At 44.3% G+C, this 16,040-nt stretch overlaps 1 protein-coding gene across 1 annotated transcript; it reads left to right on the top strand.

Annotated features, from left to right (window-relative positions):
• Positions 1-6,971: 6,971 nt before the first annotated feature.
• On the top strand, positions 6,972-10,202 carry LOC134856187 (uncharacterized). Its single transcript, XM_063872554.1, has one exon. It carries the CDS (start codon positions 6,972-6,974, stop codon positions 10,200-10,202), a length of 3,231 nt encoding a protein of 1,076 aa, XP_063728624.1.
• The last annotated feature ends 5,838 nt before the right edge of the window (positions 10,203-16,040 follow it).

A 16,040-nucleotide genomic window follows, 5' to 3' on the forward strand; every position in this document is an offset into this window, starting at 1 on the left:
AGCAATGATAGCGAGGAGAAGAACACCATTGAGAAAAACAAAACGATGTTCTTGAATACTCTGGATCAAGAAGGATGGCAAAAATCTTGCTGGAGTTCAATCAGAATGTGAAGCGGAGCAGTGATGTTGAAGATTCAAGAAGGAACTATGGGACACAGTGGTGGCATTCGGAGAGCCTATAAAAATTGGACTGGAGGTGTGGAGGGAGAGAATGTGCCTAGCAAGATGGTCCATATCGGAAAAAAAAGGCCAAGCAGCGAGCCCAAACTCTACGCAGCTTTAAAGACAGGTTTACTTTGAGAAGGAAAATTAAAAACAAAATGATTGATAGAGATAAATATATTATCATAGCTAAAAATAATATTTTACCTAAGTCTAGAGAAGGAAAAAAGATGTTTGAGGCAAATAAACAGCGTAGGCAAGGGTCAGGAGAAGAGGGCCTGGAAAAAGAAACCGCTTCAGGAGTCAAGGCCAAGGAAGAGGAAGCGTGAGATGGAGGAAGGGAGTTCTTCAGCGGAGGCGGTGTCGGAGACGAAACTGAAGGAGACACCTCCGATGGTTTTAGCAAGATGGAAGACTGCAGCTTAACAAGTCAACTTGACATCTAGGAATCTAGGAGATGACGGCAGATATGGAAGCTGCGCCTGGTCCCGTGACAGAAGGGGACTTTAAGGCACAGAGGGTAAAGTTGAAGAGATGTTCCAAAGGTGTGCAATTATGGGAGGTGGATGTCCGCAAGGAATGGGTTTTGAGTGAACACCAGAGCGTCAGGCAACAAATCAACAATGATCACGTGATCAATTGAGAAGGGACTCACGAGGAACACTACTCGTTCCTGATGGATAGACCTGGATACGATGAGAGAGCTAGAGAATTGTCTAAAGAAGCTGCACCGGTGATTTGCCAGAAAGCGTCGAAGTTGGGCCAAGCAGCAGAAAGCAGAAGTGAATAAGTTAGAGTTGAGGAGCCAACTAGGGCGAACGTGGGAGAAATTGGTGCTGGAGTACCTCGAAAACTGCCCAACTGATGGCAGACCCTTTCACCCGGACTGAGCGTCAGTTTTTGTTCACGTGGTGCTTGGCTGGACTTGCAATGGAAGATCTGAACTAATGTGACAAAGGGAAATTTGGGGACAAAAGCTTGTATGTGTACCGGATGATAATACAGTATGTTGCTTCATGCAGCGTTTGGGTCAACACCAGAGCGTCGGGCAACAAATCACAAATGATCCTCTTGGGAAGGTATTCACGAGGAACACTGCTCGTTCCTGGTGGATAGCCCTGGATAAGATGAAAAATCTAAAGATTTGTCTAAAGAAGCTGGACTGCGGAGTATCCAGAAATAGTCGAAATTGTGCCGAACAGCAAAAAGAAGAGGTAAATAACTTGGAGTTGAGGAGCCAACTAGGGCGAATGTGGGAGAAATCGCCACTGGAGTACTCCGAAACAAGAAGAGGCCACCCTCATCTGCCCAACCTCTGATGGCGAACATTTTCACTCAGACTGAGCGTCAGTTATAGTTCACGTGGTGCTTGGCTAAAGTCGCATTGAAAGATCTGAACTCATGTGAGAAAAAGAAGTACGGGGACAAAAGCCTGCATGTGTACCAGATAATGATGCAATATGTTGCTTCATGCAGCACTTGAGTCAACAGCAGAGCGTCGGGAAACAAATCAAAAATGATCCACTTGAGAAGGGATTCACGAGGAACACTGTTCCTTGTGGTTAGCCCTGGGTACGATGAAAAATCTAAAGATTTGTCTAAAGAAGCTGGACTGCGGAGTATCCAGAAATAGTCGAAATTGGGTTACGCAGCAGAAAGCAGAGGTGAATAACTTGGAGTTGAGGAGCCAACGAGGGGCGAATGTGGGAGAAATTGCTGCTGGAGTACTTCGAGAACGAGATGAGGGCACCCTCATCTGCCCAACCTCTGATGGCGAACATTTTCACCCAGACTGAGCGTCAGTTTTTGTTCACGTGGTGCTTGGCTGAAAAGGCATTGAAAGATCTGAACTCATGTGAGAAAATGAAGTACGTTTCTCGTATTGTTTGGGAAATTGGCGGCGATCTATTGAGTCGTAGAGGCATTTCTGATAAATTCTCTTTTTCGTCTAATAATTTTGCAATTTTGCAATGATCTGATTCTAAAATCTATTTTGTTCTAAATCTAAGTTAGTTAAGGTCTTGTTTGAGACTTTTCGTCGCACCAGAGGAGTAGAGTAATTCCAGAGAAGGTACACCGTTTGTTCATCTTGCTATCTTATTTTCGGCCGGCTAGAATCGTGCAACATCTTAGTCTAATACCGATCTTAATCTTACTCTCATATCTCCTAGTCTCAAAAGATCTGGTGTATACTGGTTTATGCGAGTTAGTTTCCAGAAAGAGAACAACTGTATTCTAAGTTTAATTCAAACTGCTCTGTTGCTGAAACTAAATGTTAGAGATGGAATACTATTGGTTAGTCTAGGAATATTTTACAGAAATAGATAATTATTTTTATAACCATTATTCAACTCTAGTTTAGAACTAGTTCCAATTGGAAACTTTCATAAAAAAAGATTAGCTAAGGCGAGCTATAAAAATGTAAAAATCTGAAACCATTTAGGTAGCTTAAAAATGCTAAGAGTAAGGTATCGAACGCTGATATTGATATAACTTTCAAACTGTAGCTTGACTCCAATAGCCGAAATTTTCCAGCTAACTAAGACCATTAGAATTCTGGAAACTTTTACTTTCCATTATTAGCTCAATTCTAACCATAATTTTTCTCAGACCTGGTTTTTGAAAGACAAAGTTAGAATTAACACATGTGGTTTTTACAGCATGAGCTGATTCAAAATAGTAATACTAACTGCAAGCAACTCTATTGGTTTATTTGGAAATTTTTCACGTTATTTCAAATTGTTTTTTCATATTTAGATTTGCAAAAAATTAATTTGGGCAAAGTATTGAAAATTTGAAATTATGAAAAATTTCACTTTGTTTCATTTAAATCCAACTTTTCCAAAAAAAATTTTCAGAGCAAGCTTACAACCATCTTAGAAAATCTCAATTGAAAATATTTTGAATTGGTTGAAATTACAACAAAACTGCTCGGAAAGGAATTTTTTTGAGAAAACAACAGAAAAATTATCCATTTTTGAAATGATCAAATGAATTCACAATTTGCGTATTTTTCTCAAAGAGAACAAGATCTACCACACTTTTTACAATTAACCGCAAAATATCTAAATTGAAGGTAAATTCTTTTTTTTGAGTAATTTTTGTTGGAGAAAAGTTAATCAAAGAACATATGATGATATTCGGACCATCTGGGGTAAGGTTTCTTAGAAACTTCGAATGAATTCATTTATAATTTTGTTATTTTTTGTCTTTGGTTTTGTTTTTTATTTATTCTACTTGTTACCAGCTGTTATTGAAAAAAAAACAAATAAAAATAAATCAAATTGGCATTTAAACTAAGGATGCAAAAAATTTCAAAGAGTTTCACTGGTGAATAAACAGTTGTCGTCCAGAATAACCGAAAATTTTTTTTCGCTTTCAATTAAAACTTTACTTTCTATTTATAATTTCCAAAGAACGATTCGAAACAAAATATTCAACTTAATTTTGGATCATTAACACTGTCAACAATCATCTCGTGTGTTTTTATCTCTTGCTATTCAATAGAGTCTGTTAAAATTAGACATTAATTTGATATAATTCCATCGTTACGATCTAAATATGACCTAACGTTACTACGAGCGTCTTTGATGCGTATGACTATCAAGAACTTTGTACAGCTTAATAGAAAGCCGAAAAAATTTAACAAAACGGTTTCTCCATGGGTTTTATTTGTTGCAAACAATGTAATATTTTACTCGAACACTAATTTGCGCAGCATAAAGCTTTCCTTTGGAAAAATGTTCTCAGGGTTCTTTTTGACGGCATACCTATTAGTTTTAAAAATCTACTTTTTCCTGTAAATTCGCAATATAATAATGACTCATTGTTAACATGGTTTTCTACTCTGAATCAGAATTTCAATTTTCCTTATCTTCAGTATATTAGTGCATTGTGCATTCATGTTGCTTAAAAATCTCAATTTAGTGCATTTGGTTTTTTTGGAACTAGATATTATCAAAATTTCTATAAAAAGTCAGCAAAATATGGTTTTAGTGAGCTCATGGTAGGAGCCTTCCATTAACAATATGTTTGTGTTTAGATTATTTTTCTTGCTTATGTCAATTATTTGGCTCGAAAGAAACTTAAAATCTTTAAAGTATTGTAATTCTCAAAATAGTTTGAAGTTTTTCTGATTATTTTTAGTCCATTTATGGTCTCAATGCTCCATTATTATTGCTTTTGTTTGTAGATTTAACTTGTTGCTTATGTCTCAAATTAAGGCCTCATGGTTTTGCAACAGAAAATCATCAGGAGGTTTCTAAAATTTTCAAGCAAAACTGAACTGTTTGATGATTTGTTTAAATTTTTGCACTTGTTTTCAGTTTAAGCGTCTCAAAAAATCTTTGTACTTTGCTTGAGCTTCGTAGCAAATGATATAACTTTTTGACTCAAAAACTAAATTGCGCTCATAAAGCTTAATAATTACTAAGGAATAAATCTGCGTTTTTAAGGACGCCTTTCAATTTTTACCTATTAGCTTTTGTGATTTTTGTTTCTTCACATCAGTAATTGAAAAGTACAAAAAAAGTTCTGTTTTTTTTTCTTGCGTCGAAATATCTGCCGTGTTCAAGAGTAGCTTTAAGTTCGTTGTTCAGTTTGGAAAAAAAATTGTTTTTGCAAATTATTTCTTAGTGATAGTAATCCTGACACCTGAAAAATCAACATGATTGATTTTTACTCGTATTTTAAAGGAATGAGAGATTATTTGATATAATTGTAGCTAGCGCAAATTATCTTAGTTATAGACTTACTGGTGAAAAAACAGTTGTCACCGAAAACAACTTAACAATTTTTTACAAGGGTTTCTACACAAGGCTGGGACACTTGTTTTTGAGGTACTCTGCTGCTGCATATTTCCACTCGAGCGAGATTAAGATAAAGTCTTGGACGACCGAGTCTAAGAAGATAAGGGTTTCGATGCCGCCGAGTTGGGATGAACGAGTAGTAAGCAAAGTGCTTGAGAGGGCTGGGTTCGAGAAAAAGTTCCAATAAATGATGACGGCTAAATAAGAGTGGAGGAAGGACAACTGAGCTTGATGGCGAAGTCAAGATGCAGCGCGAGGAATAATTTGGCGCCCCGTGGACTGGAAGAGGTGGTGCTACAACATGAGGGATGTAGACTCGATGCGGTTTGCGCTGTTTCTGTGCCCCTCATGGAGTATATTCAGCCGAACCCAGTCGATATTATCTATGTCGATTGGCACTCTTAGAGTGGAAATTTCCCAGTGGGGAACAGATTTGTGAATGATTTGAAAAGAGAACATGCAACCGAAGTGATCGAAGGGGAGAGAAAGGAAGAAGCTCTCAGTGACGCGGAGGAGGACATACACTCGGGGGCGACCCCGGCTGAAGAAGCAGTGCTCCAGGACTTGAGTGGCGAAGTATGGGGGATACAGCGACGCCACCACTGGAATGTCCACGAAAGAATCTACAGTTACAGCTTGGGATTCAACCAATGGACATGAGCATGGTGTTCTTGAGCAATTATAGCGAGGAGAAGAACACCATTGAGAAAAAAACGATGTTCTTGAATACTCTGGATCAAGAAGGATGGCAAAATTTTTGCTGGAGTTTAATCAGAATGTGAAGCGGAACGGTGATGTTGAAGAGTTCAAGAAGGAACTATAGGACACAGTGGTGGCATTCGGAGAGCCTATTGAAATTGGACTGGAGGTGGGGAGGGAGAGAATGTGCCTAGCAAGATGGTCCATATCGGAGAAAAGAGGACAAACAGCGAACCCAAACTCAACGCAGCTTTAAAGACAGGTTTACTCTGAGAAGGAAATTTAAGAACAAAATGAGTGATAGAGATAAATATATTATTATAGCTAAAAATAATATTTTACCTAAGTCTAGAGAAGGAAAAAATATGTTTGAGGCAAATAAACAGCGTAGGAAAGGGTCAGGAGAAGAGGGCATGGAAAAACTAGCCGCTTCAGTGATGATCGTATCTACAGCCCCGAACAAGGAGTCAAGGTCAAGGAAGAGGAAGCGAGAGATGGAGAAAGGGAGTGCTTCAGCGCTTTTCGAGGTGTACTCCCTTCGATTGGGGAAAAGCGCTGCAAACAAAAACGTACACCAGGGGAGTGTGGGAAGGAACGACTTACCCAGCCAAGGCAAAGAAGTCAGACACCCCCCCTCCTATCAAACACCACGGGGACCAGCCGACTCCAGTGGGAAAACAAAGGCGATCAATGGTTCTCGTACGAGCACCATTCTCATGTCTGGCGGGTTTTTGGCAGCTGGACCGGGTAAACCTGCATACTGGGTCCAGCTTTTGTTGAGGGCAGGAGACGTGGAACGAAACCCAGGTCCTGAAACATACGTATGTCCGATCTGTGGGAAGGAAATCAAGGATAGGCGGCAGATAAGCGTGTGGTGTCATTTAGGGGGGTATGTCCACATGAAATGCACAAGCTTGCGGAGTATCAAGGGATACTCAGATGAGTTTGTATGCGACCGGTGCTCCTGGTGTAAAGGAGAGGGAGGAAAGCGAGAGATAAGGGAAAGAAGACGAACAGAAAAACGGAAACGTAGGGAGAAGGTGCAAAAGACCAGAGCAGAAAAAAGGGAAAAGGAAGCAAAGACGAAGGTGAAAGGTAAAGCAACAAGGGTATGGACGTGGAACATACAGGGGGCGAGATTCTCGTTCCCTAGACGGAATCGTTTTGCAGAAATCCTAAGATGTATAAGCAAGAGTAACGCGGAAGTGGTATTACTGTCCGAACTGAGGGAAAAGGAGGAAGGAATGAAATGGATTAAAGCAAAAGACACGGCAAAAGAAGCGGGATAACACTCCCAGACGAATGGGCGCTAGATTGGAGAGACCAAGGATGCAAGAGGACATGCGGGACAGGAGTTCGGCAGTAGAGGTCAACCAAATCAAGTTTGTAGCGACATACCAGCCCCTTTGGAATAGCGATAGACGGGATTTCGATGCGTATAGAGAAGAGCTAAACGAAATGATTAGATGTGGCGCAAAAAAGCTAGTACTAGGAGGAGACTTCAACTCCAGTGTAGGGGACACCTCCCAGAGGGAAGAAGATGACGCGGTAGGACCATTCGGACTGGGTAGGACCAACGCGGCGGGGAGGGACCTAATAGAATGGTTTCACGAACAGGGGTTAACCTGGACTAGCTCCTTCTTTAGGCACAACAGAAAGGGAACCTGGAAGTGCCCAGGAAGAAGAACATGGCACGAAATTGACGGATTCATGGTGAAGAAAAAAGACCGGAGCAGGGTAGTGAAGAGTAAAAACACGGTAATAGCGGGTACATCTCTATCGGACCACAGGCCGAAATGCATGGAGGTCTGGAGAAGGAAGGGGGCGAAGGCCAATAGGCAAAATGAGACTCAAAGGAAAATAAACTGGGAAGCTCTTCGAGATGGATCAATCCGGCAAGCATTCGCATCGACAGTAGACGGTCAAAGAGAGCAACAGGGTACGGGTGAGGAAAGTGAACGCCTAATCAACTTGATTAATGAAGCGGGTACAGAAGTGTGCGGATTTAAAGAAAAGAAAGCACTGAGTCCATGGCTGGATACGCATTTAGAAGAAATACAGGGGTTCAAACGGAGGATCGCGGCACTTACGAAGAGTTTTGAACGAACACGAACGGAAAACTTTAAAATACAAAGGCAGGAGGTCAGGAAAGAGTACAAGAAGGCTCAAAGAAGATGGGAAGAAGAGTGGTGGCTTAAACTGGTAGACGAAACAAAGGACGCCGAAGTGAAAGGGGATATAGGACGCATGTACAAGACACTAAGGTACTTAGGGGGGAAAGACCTCCAGAACATAGAAGAAGAATTTTTCTCGCCAGAAGAGTTCAGACGACACTTCATGAAAGTCTCGGAAGACAGATACGAGCGGGACGTCATAGAGATAATGAGAACGGCATCGTCAACAGAAATTAAGGACTCTCCAGAGGCACAGGCAGCAGCGGAAGAGATAGAAGAAGCAATAACCTTCGTGGAATTCGAACGAGAACTGGCGAACATGAAAGACGGAGCGGCAGGAGTAGACAATGTAAGTGTTAGCGCAGTGAAAGCCTTAAGTATAGACACCCGGAAAGAACTATACCAATGCATGATGGAACAATTAGCCACACCGGTTGAGAACTGGGCCGACAAAGCTAAGGAAGGATGGGTCATACCCCTACATAAGAAAGGAGCTAGAAATGAACTAGACAACTACAGGGGTGTGTGCCTACTCCCGGTGTTGAGCAGGATAATGGCAAGGATACTAGCGAGTAGGATTAGAAAATGGGCGGAGAAGATAGAGGCATGTGGTGAGAATCAAAATGGTTTCAGAGAAGGACGATCGACGTGTGACGCAACGCAAATCATACTGAGAATAGATGAGGAAACAAGGAGGGTATTTGGGAAGGCGGAGACGACCGGGAACAGACCGGGAGCTGTACTGTTAGATATAACAAAAGCATACCCCCGAGTCAACAGGCCCTTATTGTGGATGGTTTTGGAAAACTTAGGAATGACAGATGGTGTGATAGAGGTCTTGAAAAACCTACATGAAGGAATGAAATACAAAGTTAAGTGTCGAGGGGAACTAAGCGAGGAATGGTTACCGGTACAAGGTTTACGGGAGGGTTGCGCTACATCTCCGATACTTTTCAATGTGTATCACGCACAGGCGATGCGGTTAGCTGCCAAAAAACGAAGAGAAAAAGCGGCGGAGATAGGCGAAGAGTGCGGTTTAGAATGGTCGTGGGGACCAGGTAATTGTCTCCCTCCAATAGAAGTAAAGAGGGCCTTAAGGAGCAGCACCCAGGAAGTCTTTCGATTAGAAGAGTCCCTTTTCGCAGACGACTCAAATCTCCTGGGCTGGACGGAAGAATTAGCGGTCGGCAAAGAAACGGTCAAGGCGGAATTGATGAAGTTCGAGGAAAAATGTCACAACGGAAAAGAGGAATACATAGCTTTTGGAAGCGAGACAGCGAATTGTACGAGGATGTTAGGGACGCTAATAGGGAGGAAGCAGGACAGGGCAGCGAGGATTAAAAGGGGATACTGGGCGTGGTCAAAAGTAAGAAGATGGTTGTGGAAAGCAAAGGTAAGTAAACGAACGAAGGCAATTATTGTACAGGCAGTGGTCGAATCAACAATGCTCTTTGACTGCAGTGCAAGAGCATGGACAGTGACTGATATGGCGAAGATGCAGAGCATGGCGGATAAATGCTACCGGTGGATATGGAATGAGGGGAGAGGTTTAACACTCTTGCGAATGGAAAGAGAGGGGGTCAATAGTTTCGAGATACGCAGGGTTCTGGGGATAACATCTATCAGAACAAAAATAGAGACGCGGGCGTTGGAAAGGATGGGCCACGTCCTTCGGATGAGCAAGAACAGGACAACTAAAAAAGTGATACTAGGGCACTGGACAAACGAGCGAACACAACATGGTAGGTTAAATGGAGGCGTGGATAATTACTGGAGGCGACTCATAAGGGAAGCGGGAGAGGACTGGACGATTATAGAAAATTTAACACAGGACCGTAAAAAAAGGAAGGCGACAGTGAAAAGGAGAAAAGAAGCGCTAGAGAAATGGAAGAGTGAAATGTGCAGATACAGGGGAGGGGAGAAACCTAGAAGGAGCCGAGCGAGGTATCAGGGAGAAAACTTAACATGCAGGTGGGAGGTATGCGGACGAATTTGTAAAACGAAAGGAGGTCTAGTGGAGCATGAACGACGAGTTCACAGGATACAGGAGATGGTGTTTAAATGCGATAGATGCAACAGAACTTTCGCGGAGAAGCACAACTTAACAAACCACAGCAAGAGCTGTAAGGGGGACCAGATGGGTAGGTGTCTGGACCGCGCGGTGACGGTAACAAGGGGTAATATGGCGAGTCATAGGAGGAGTTGCGGAGGAGGGAGTGGAACGGTAGGGAACACGGCAGCAAGGGAGAAGGGAGGTAACAGGTACACGGGGACCAGGGGGAGGAAAGAGTGTGGATCCTGCGGAGCCTGGATCACTGCTAATAACCTAGCCAGACATGAGAGGAAGTGCCAGAAATAACCACCCAAGGCCCCCCGAGGGGCGTAAATGGGAAACAGAACAGAACAGAACAGAGTTCTTCAGCGGAGGCGGTGTCGGAGGCGAAACTGAAGGAGACACCTCCGATGGTTTTAGCAAGATGGAAGACTGCAGCTTAACAAGTCAACTTGACATCTAGGAAGCTAGGAGATGACGGCTGATATAAAAGCTGCGCCTGGTCCCGTGACAGAAGGGGACTTTAAGGCACAGAGGGTAAAGTTGAAGAGATGTTCCACCAGTGTGCAATTATGAGAGGTGGATGTCCGCAAGGAATGGGTTTCGAATGAACACCAGAGCGTCAGGCAACAAATCAAAAATGATCACGTGAGTCCATTGAGAAGGGACTCACGAGGAAAACTTTTCGTTCCTGATGGATAGACCTCGATACAACGAGAGAGAGCTAGAGAAATGTCTCAAGAAGCTGCACCGGTGATTAGCCAGAAAGCGTCGAAGTTGGGCCAAGCAGCAGAAAAAAAGCAGAAGTGAATAAGATGGAGTAGAGGAGCCAAATAGGGCGAACGTGGGAGAAAATGGTGCTGGAGTACTTCGAGAACGAGATGAGGGCACCCCAATCTGCCCAAATCCTGATGGCAGACCCTTTCACACGGACTGAGCGTCAGTTTTTGTTCACGTGGTGCTTGGCTGGACTTGCATTGGAAGATCTGAACTCATGTGACAAAGGGAAATTCGGGGACAAAAGCTTGTATGTGTACCAGATGCTGATGCAGTATGTTGCTTCATGCAGCATTTGAGTCAATACCAGAGCGTCGAGCAACAAATCACAAATGATCCTCTTGAGAAGGTATTCACGAGGAACACTGCTCTTACCTGGTGGATAGCCCTGGATACGATAAAAATTCTAAAGATTTATCTGAAGAAGCTGGACTGCGGAGTATCCAGAAATAGTCGAAATTGTGCCGAACAGCAGAAAGCAGAGGTTAATAACTTGGAGTTGAGGAGCTAACTAGGGCGAATGTGGGAGAAATTGCTGCTGGAGTACTCCGAAACAAGAAGAGGCCACCCTCATCTGCCCAGCCTCTGATGGCGAACATTTTCACCCAGACTGAGCGTCAGTTATAGTTCACGTGGTGCTTGGCTAAAGTCGCATTGAAAGAACTGAACTCATGTGAGAAAACTAAGTGTGGAGACAAAAGCCTGCATGTGTACCAGATAATGATGCAATATGTTGCTTCATGCAGCACTTGAGTCAACAGCAGAGCGTCGGGCAACAAATCAAAAATGATCCTCTTGAGAAGGGATTCACGAGGAACACTGCTCGTTCCTTGTGGTTAGCCCTGGATACGATGGAAAAGCTAGAGAATTGTATAAAGAAGATGCACAGCGGAGTGTCCAGAAAGCGTCGAAACTGGGCCAAGCAGCAGAAAGCAGAGGTGAATAAGTTGGAGTTGAGGAGCCAACTAGGGCGAACGTGGGAGAAATTGGTGCTGGAGTACTTCGAGAACAAGATGAGGTTATACCTGATCTGCCCAACCTCTGATGGGGAACCCTTTCACCCGGAATGAGGGTCAGTTAATGTTCACGCGGTGTTCGGCTGAAGCTGCCTTGAAAGATCTGAACTCATGTGTCAAAATGAAGTTCGGGGACAAAACTTGCATGTGTACCGGATGATGAAGCAATATGTTGCTTCATGCAGCGTTTGAGTCAACACCAGAGCGTTGTGCAACAAATCACAAATGATCCTATTGGGAAGGGATTCACAAGGAACACTGCTCGTTCCTGGTAGATAGCCCTGGATCCGATTGAAAAGCTAGAGATTTGTCTAAAGAAGCTGGACTGCGGAGTATCCAGAAATAGTCGAAATTGTGCCGAACAGCAGAAAGGAGATGTGAATAAGTTGGTGTTGAGGAGCCAACTAAGGCGAACGTCGGAGATATTGCTGCTGGAGTACTTCGAGAACGAGATGAGGCCACCCTCATCTTCCCAACTCCTGATGGCGAACTGTTTCACCCGGACAAAAGTTCGTATGAGTGCCGGATGATGATGCAGTATGTTGCTTCGTGCACAAAAGTTCGTATGTGTGACGGATGACGATGCAGTATGTTGCTTCATGCAGCACTTGAGTCAACACCACAGCGTCGGGCAACAACTCACAAATGATCCCCTTGAGAAGAGACTCACAATGAACACTACTCGTTCCTGGCGGATAGCCCTGGATACGATGAAAGAACTAGAGAAGTACGCGGACAAAAGCCTGCATGTGTACCAGATAATGATGCATTATGTTGTTTCATGCAACACTTGAGTCCACACCAGAGCTTCGGACATTAAATCACAAAAGGTTTCCTTGAGAAGAGACTCACGAGGAACACTACTTGTTCCTGGTGGATAACCCTGGATACGATGAAAGAGCTAGAGAAAAGTCTACAGCAGCTGGAACGCGGAGTATCCAAAAAGCGTCGAAAATAGGCCAAGCAGCAGAAAGCAGAGGTGAATATGTTGGATTTGAGGAGCCAACTAGGGCGAACGTGGGAGAAGTTGCTGCTGGAGTACTTCGAGAACGAGATGAGCGCAGCCTCATCTGCCCAACTCCTGATGGCGAACCGTTTCACCCTGACTGAGCGTCGGTTTTGCTTCACGTGGTGCTTGGCTGTAGTTGCATTGGAAGATCTGAACTCATGTGATAAACTTAAGTTCGGGGACAAAAGTTCGTATGTGTGACGGATGACGATGCAGTATGTTGCTTCATGCAGCACTTGAGTCAACACCACAGCGTCGGGCAACAACTCACAAATGATCCCCTTGAGAAGAGACTCACAATGAACACTACTCGTTCCTGGTGGATAGCCCTGGATACGATGAAAGAGCTAGAGGTTTGTCTAAATAAGCTGACTGCGGAGTATCCAGAAATAGTCGAAATTGGGCCGAACAGCAGAAAGGAGAGGAGAATAAGTTGGTGTTGAGGAGCCAACTAGGGCGAACGTCGGAGAGATTGCTGCTGGAATACTTCGAGAAGGAGATGAGGCCACTCTCATCTGCCCAACTCCTGATGGCGAACTGTTTCACCCGGACTGAGCGTCGGTCTTGCTTCACGTGGTGCTTGGCTGGAGTTGCATTGGAAGTTCTGAACTCATGTGATAAACTGAAGTTCGGGGACAAAAGTTCGTATGTGTGACGGATGACGATGCAGTATGTTGCTTCATGCAGCACTTGAGTCAACACCACAGCGTCGGGCAATAACTCACAAATGATCCCCTTGATAAGAGACTCACAATGAACACTACTCGTTCCTGGTGGATATCCCTGGATACGATGAAAGAGCTAGAGATTTGTCTAAATAAGCTGACTGGGGAGTATCCAGAAATAGTCGAAATTGGGTCGAACAGCAGAAAGGAGAGGAGAATAAGTTGGTGTTGAGGAGCCAACTAGGGCGAACGTCGGAGAGATTGCTGCTGGAATACTTCGAGAAGGAGATGAGGCCACTCTCATCTGCCCAACTCTTGATGGCGAACTGTTTCACCCGGACTGAGCGTCGGTCTTGCTTCACGTGGTGCTTGGCTGGAGTTGCATTGGAAGTTCTGAACTCATGTGATAAACTGAAGTTCGGGGACAAAAGTTCGTATGTGTGACGGATGACGATGCAGTATGTTGCTTCATGCAGCACTTGAGTCAACACCACAGCGTCGGGAAACAACTCACAATTGATCCCCTTTAGAAGGGACTCACAAAGAACACTACTCGTTCATGGTGAATAGCCTGGGATAGCCTGGGATGAAAGAACTAGAGAATTGTCTAAAGAAGCTGGACCGCAGAGTATCCAGAAAGCGTCGAAATTGGGTTACGCAGCAGAAAGCAGAGGTGAATAACTTGGAGTTGAGGAGCCGACGAGGGGCGAATGTGGGAGAAATTGCTGCTGGAGTACTTCGAAACGAGATGAGGCCATCCTCATGTTCCATAGCTCTGATGGCGAAACTTTTCAGCCGGACTGAGGGTCAGTTCTTATTCGCGTGGTACTTGACTGAAGTTGCATTGAAAGATCTGAGCTCATGTGACAACTTGAAGTACGGGACAATAGCCTGCATGTGTACCGGATCACGATGCAGTATGTCGCTTCATGCAGCATTTGATTCAACACCAGAGCGTCGGGCAAAAACTCACAAATGATCCCCTTGAGAAGAGACTCACAATGAACACTGCTCGTTCCTGGTGGATAGTCCAGGATACAATGAAAGAGCTAGAGAATTGTCTAAAGAAACTGGACCGCGGAGTATCCTGAAAGCCTCGAAATTGGGTCACGCAGCAGAAAACAGAGGTAAATAACTTGGAGTTTAGGAGCCAACTAGGGCGAATGTGCGAGAAATTACCGCTGGAGTACGCCGAAACAAGAAGAGGCCACCCTCATCTGCCCAAGTTCTGATGGCGAACATTTTCACCCAGACTAAGCTTCATTTATTGTTCACGTGGTGCTTGGCTGAAGTCGCATTGAAAGATCTGAACTCATGTGAAAAAATGAAGTACGGGGACAAAAGCCTGCATGTGTACCAGATAATGATGCAGTATGTTGTTTCATGCAGCACTTGAGTCAACACCAGAACGTCGGACAACAAATCACAGATGATCCCCTTGAGAAGAGATTCACGAGGAACACTACTCGTTCCTGGTGGATAGCCCTGGATACGATGAAAGAACTAGAAAATTGTCTAGAGAAGCTGGATCGCGGAGTATCCTGAAAGCCTCGAAACTCAAAAGTGGGTCACACAGCAGAAAGCAGAGGTAAATAACTTGGAGTTAGGGAGCCAACTAGAGTGAATCTGGTAGAAATTGCTGCTGGAGCACTTCGAGAACGAGATGCGGCCATACCTCATCTGCCCAACCTCTGATGGCGAACCCTTTCAGCCGGACTGAGGGTCATTTAATGTTCACGTAGTGCTTGGCCGAAGCTGCATTGAAAGATCTGAACTCATGTGACAAAATGAAGTTCGGGGACAAAAGCTTGTATGTGTACCGGATGATGATAAAGTATGTTGCTTTAAGCAGCTTTTGAGTCAACACCTGAGCGTCGGGAAACAAATCACAAATGATCCTCTTGGGGCGGGGACTCACAAAGAACACCACTCGTTCCTGGTGAAAAGCCCTGGATACGATGAAAGAACTAGATATTTGTCTAAAGAAGCTCGACTGCGGAGTATCCAGAAATAGTCGAAATTGGGCCGGACAGCAGAAAGCAGAGGTAAATAACTTGGAGTTGAGGAGCCAACTAGGGCGAATGTGGGAGAAACTGCTGCTGGAGTACGCCGAAACAAGAAGAGGCCACCCTCATCTGCCCAACCTCTGATGGCGAACATTTTCACCCAGACTGAGCGTCAGTTATAGTTCACGTGGTGCTTGGCTAAAGTCGCATTGAAAGATCTGATTTCATGTGTCAAAATGAAGTTCGGGGACAAAACTTGCATGTGTACCGGATGATGAAGCAATATGTTGCTTCATGCAGCACTTGAGTCAACGCCAGAGCGTCGGGCAACAAATCAAATATGATCCTCTTGAGAAGGGATTCACGAGGAACACTGCTTCTTCCTGGTGGATAGCCCTGGATACGATGGAAAAGCTAGAGAATTGTCCAAAGAAGCTGCACCGCGGAGTATCCAGAAAGCGCCGAAACTGGGCCAAGCAGCAGAAAGCAGAGGTGAATAAATTGGAGTTGAGGAGCCAACTAGGGCGAACGTGGGTGAAATTGGTGCTGGAGCACTTCGAGAACGAGATGAGGCCACCCTCATCTGCCCAACATCTGATGGCAAACATTTTCACCCAGACTGAGCGTCAGTTATTGTTCACGTGGTGCTTGGCTGAAAAGGCCTTGAAAGA

Source organism: Symsagittifera roscoffensis, unplaced genomic scaffold (assembly GCF_963678635.1).
Source record: "Symsagittifera roscoffensis unplaced genomic scaffold, txSymRosc1.1 SCAFFOLD_25, whole genome shotgun sequence".
Classification (NCBI taxonomy): Eukaryota; Metazoa; Xenacoelomorpha; order Acoela; family Convolutidae; genus Symsagittifera; species Symsagittifera roscoffensis.

What these genes read in the sequence shown, in the direction of transcription:
- LOC134856187 (XM_063872554.1), top strand. Translation starts at nt 6,972, where the DNA reads ATGGGCGCTAGATTGGAGAGACCAAGGATGCAAGAGGACATGCGGGAC.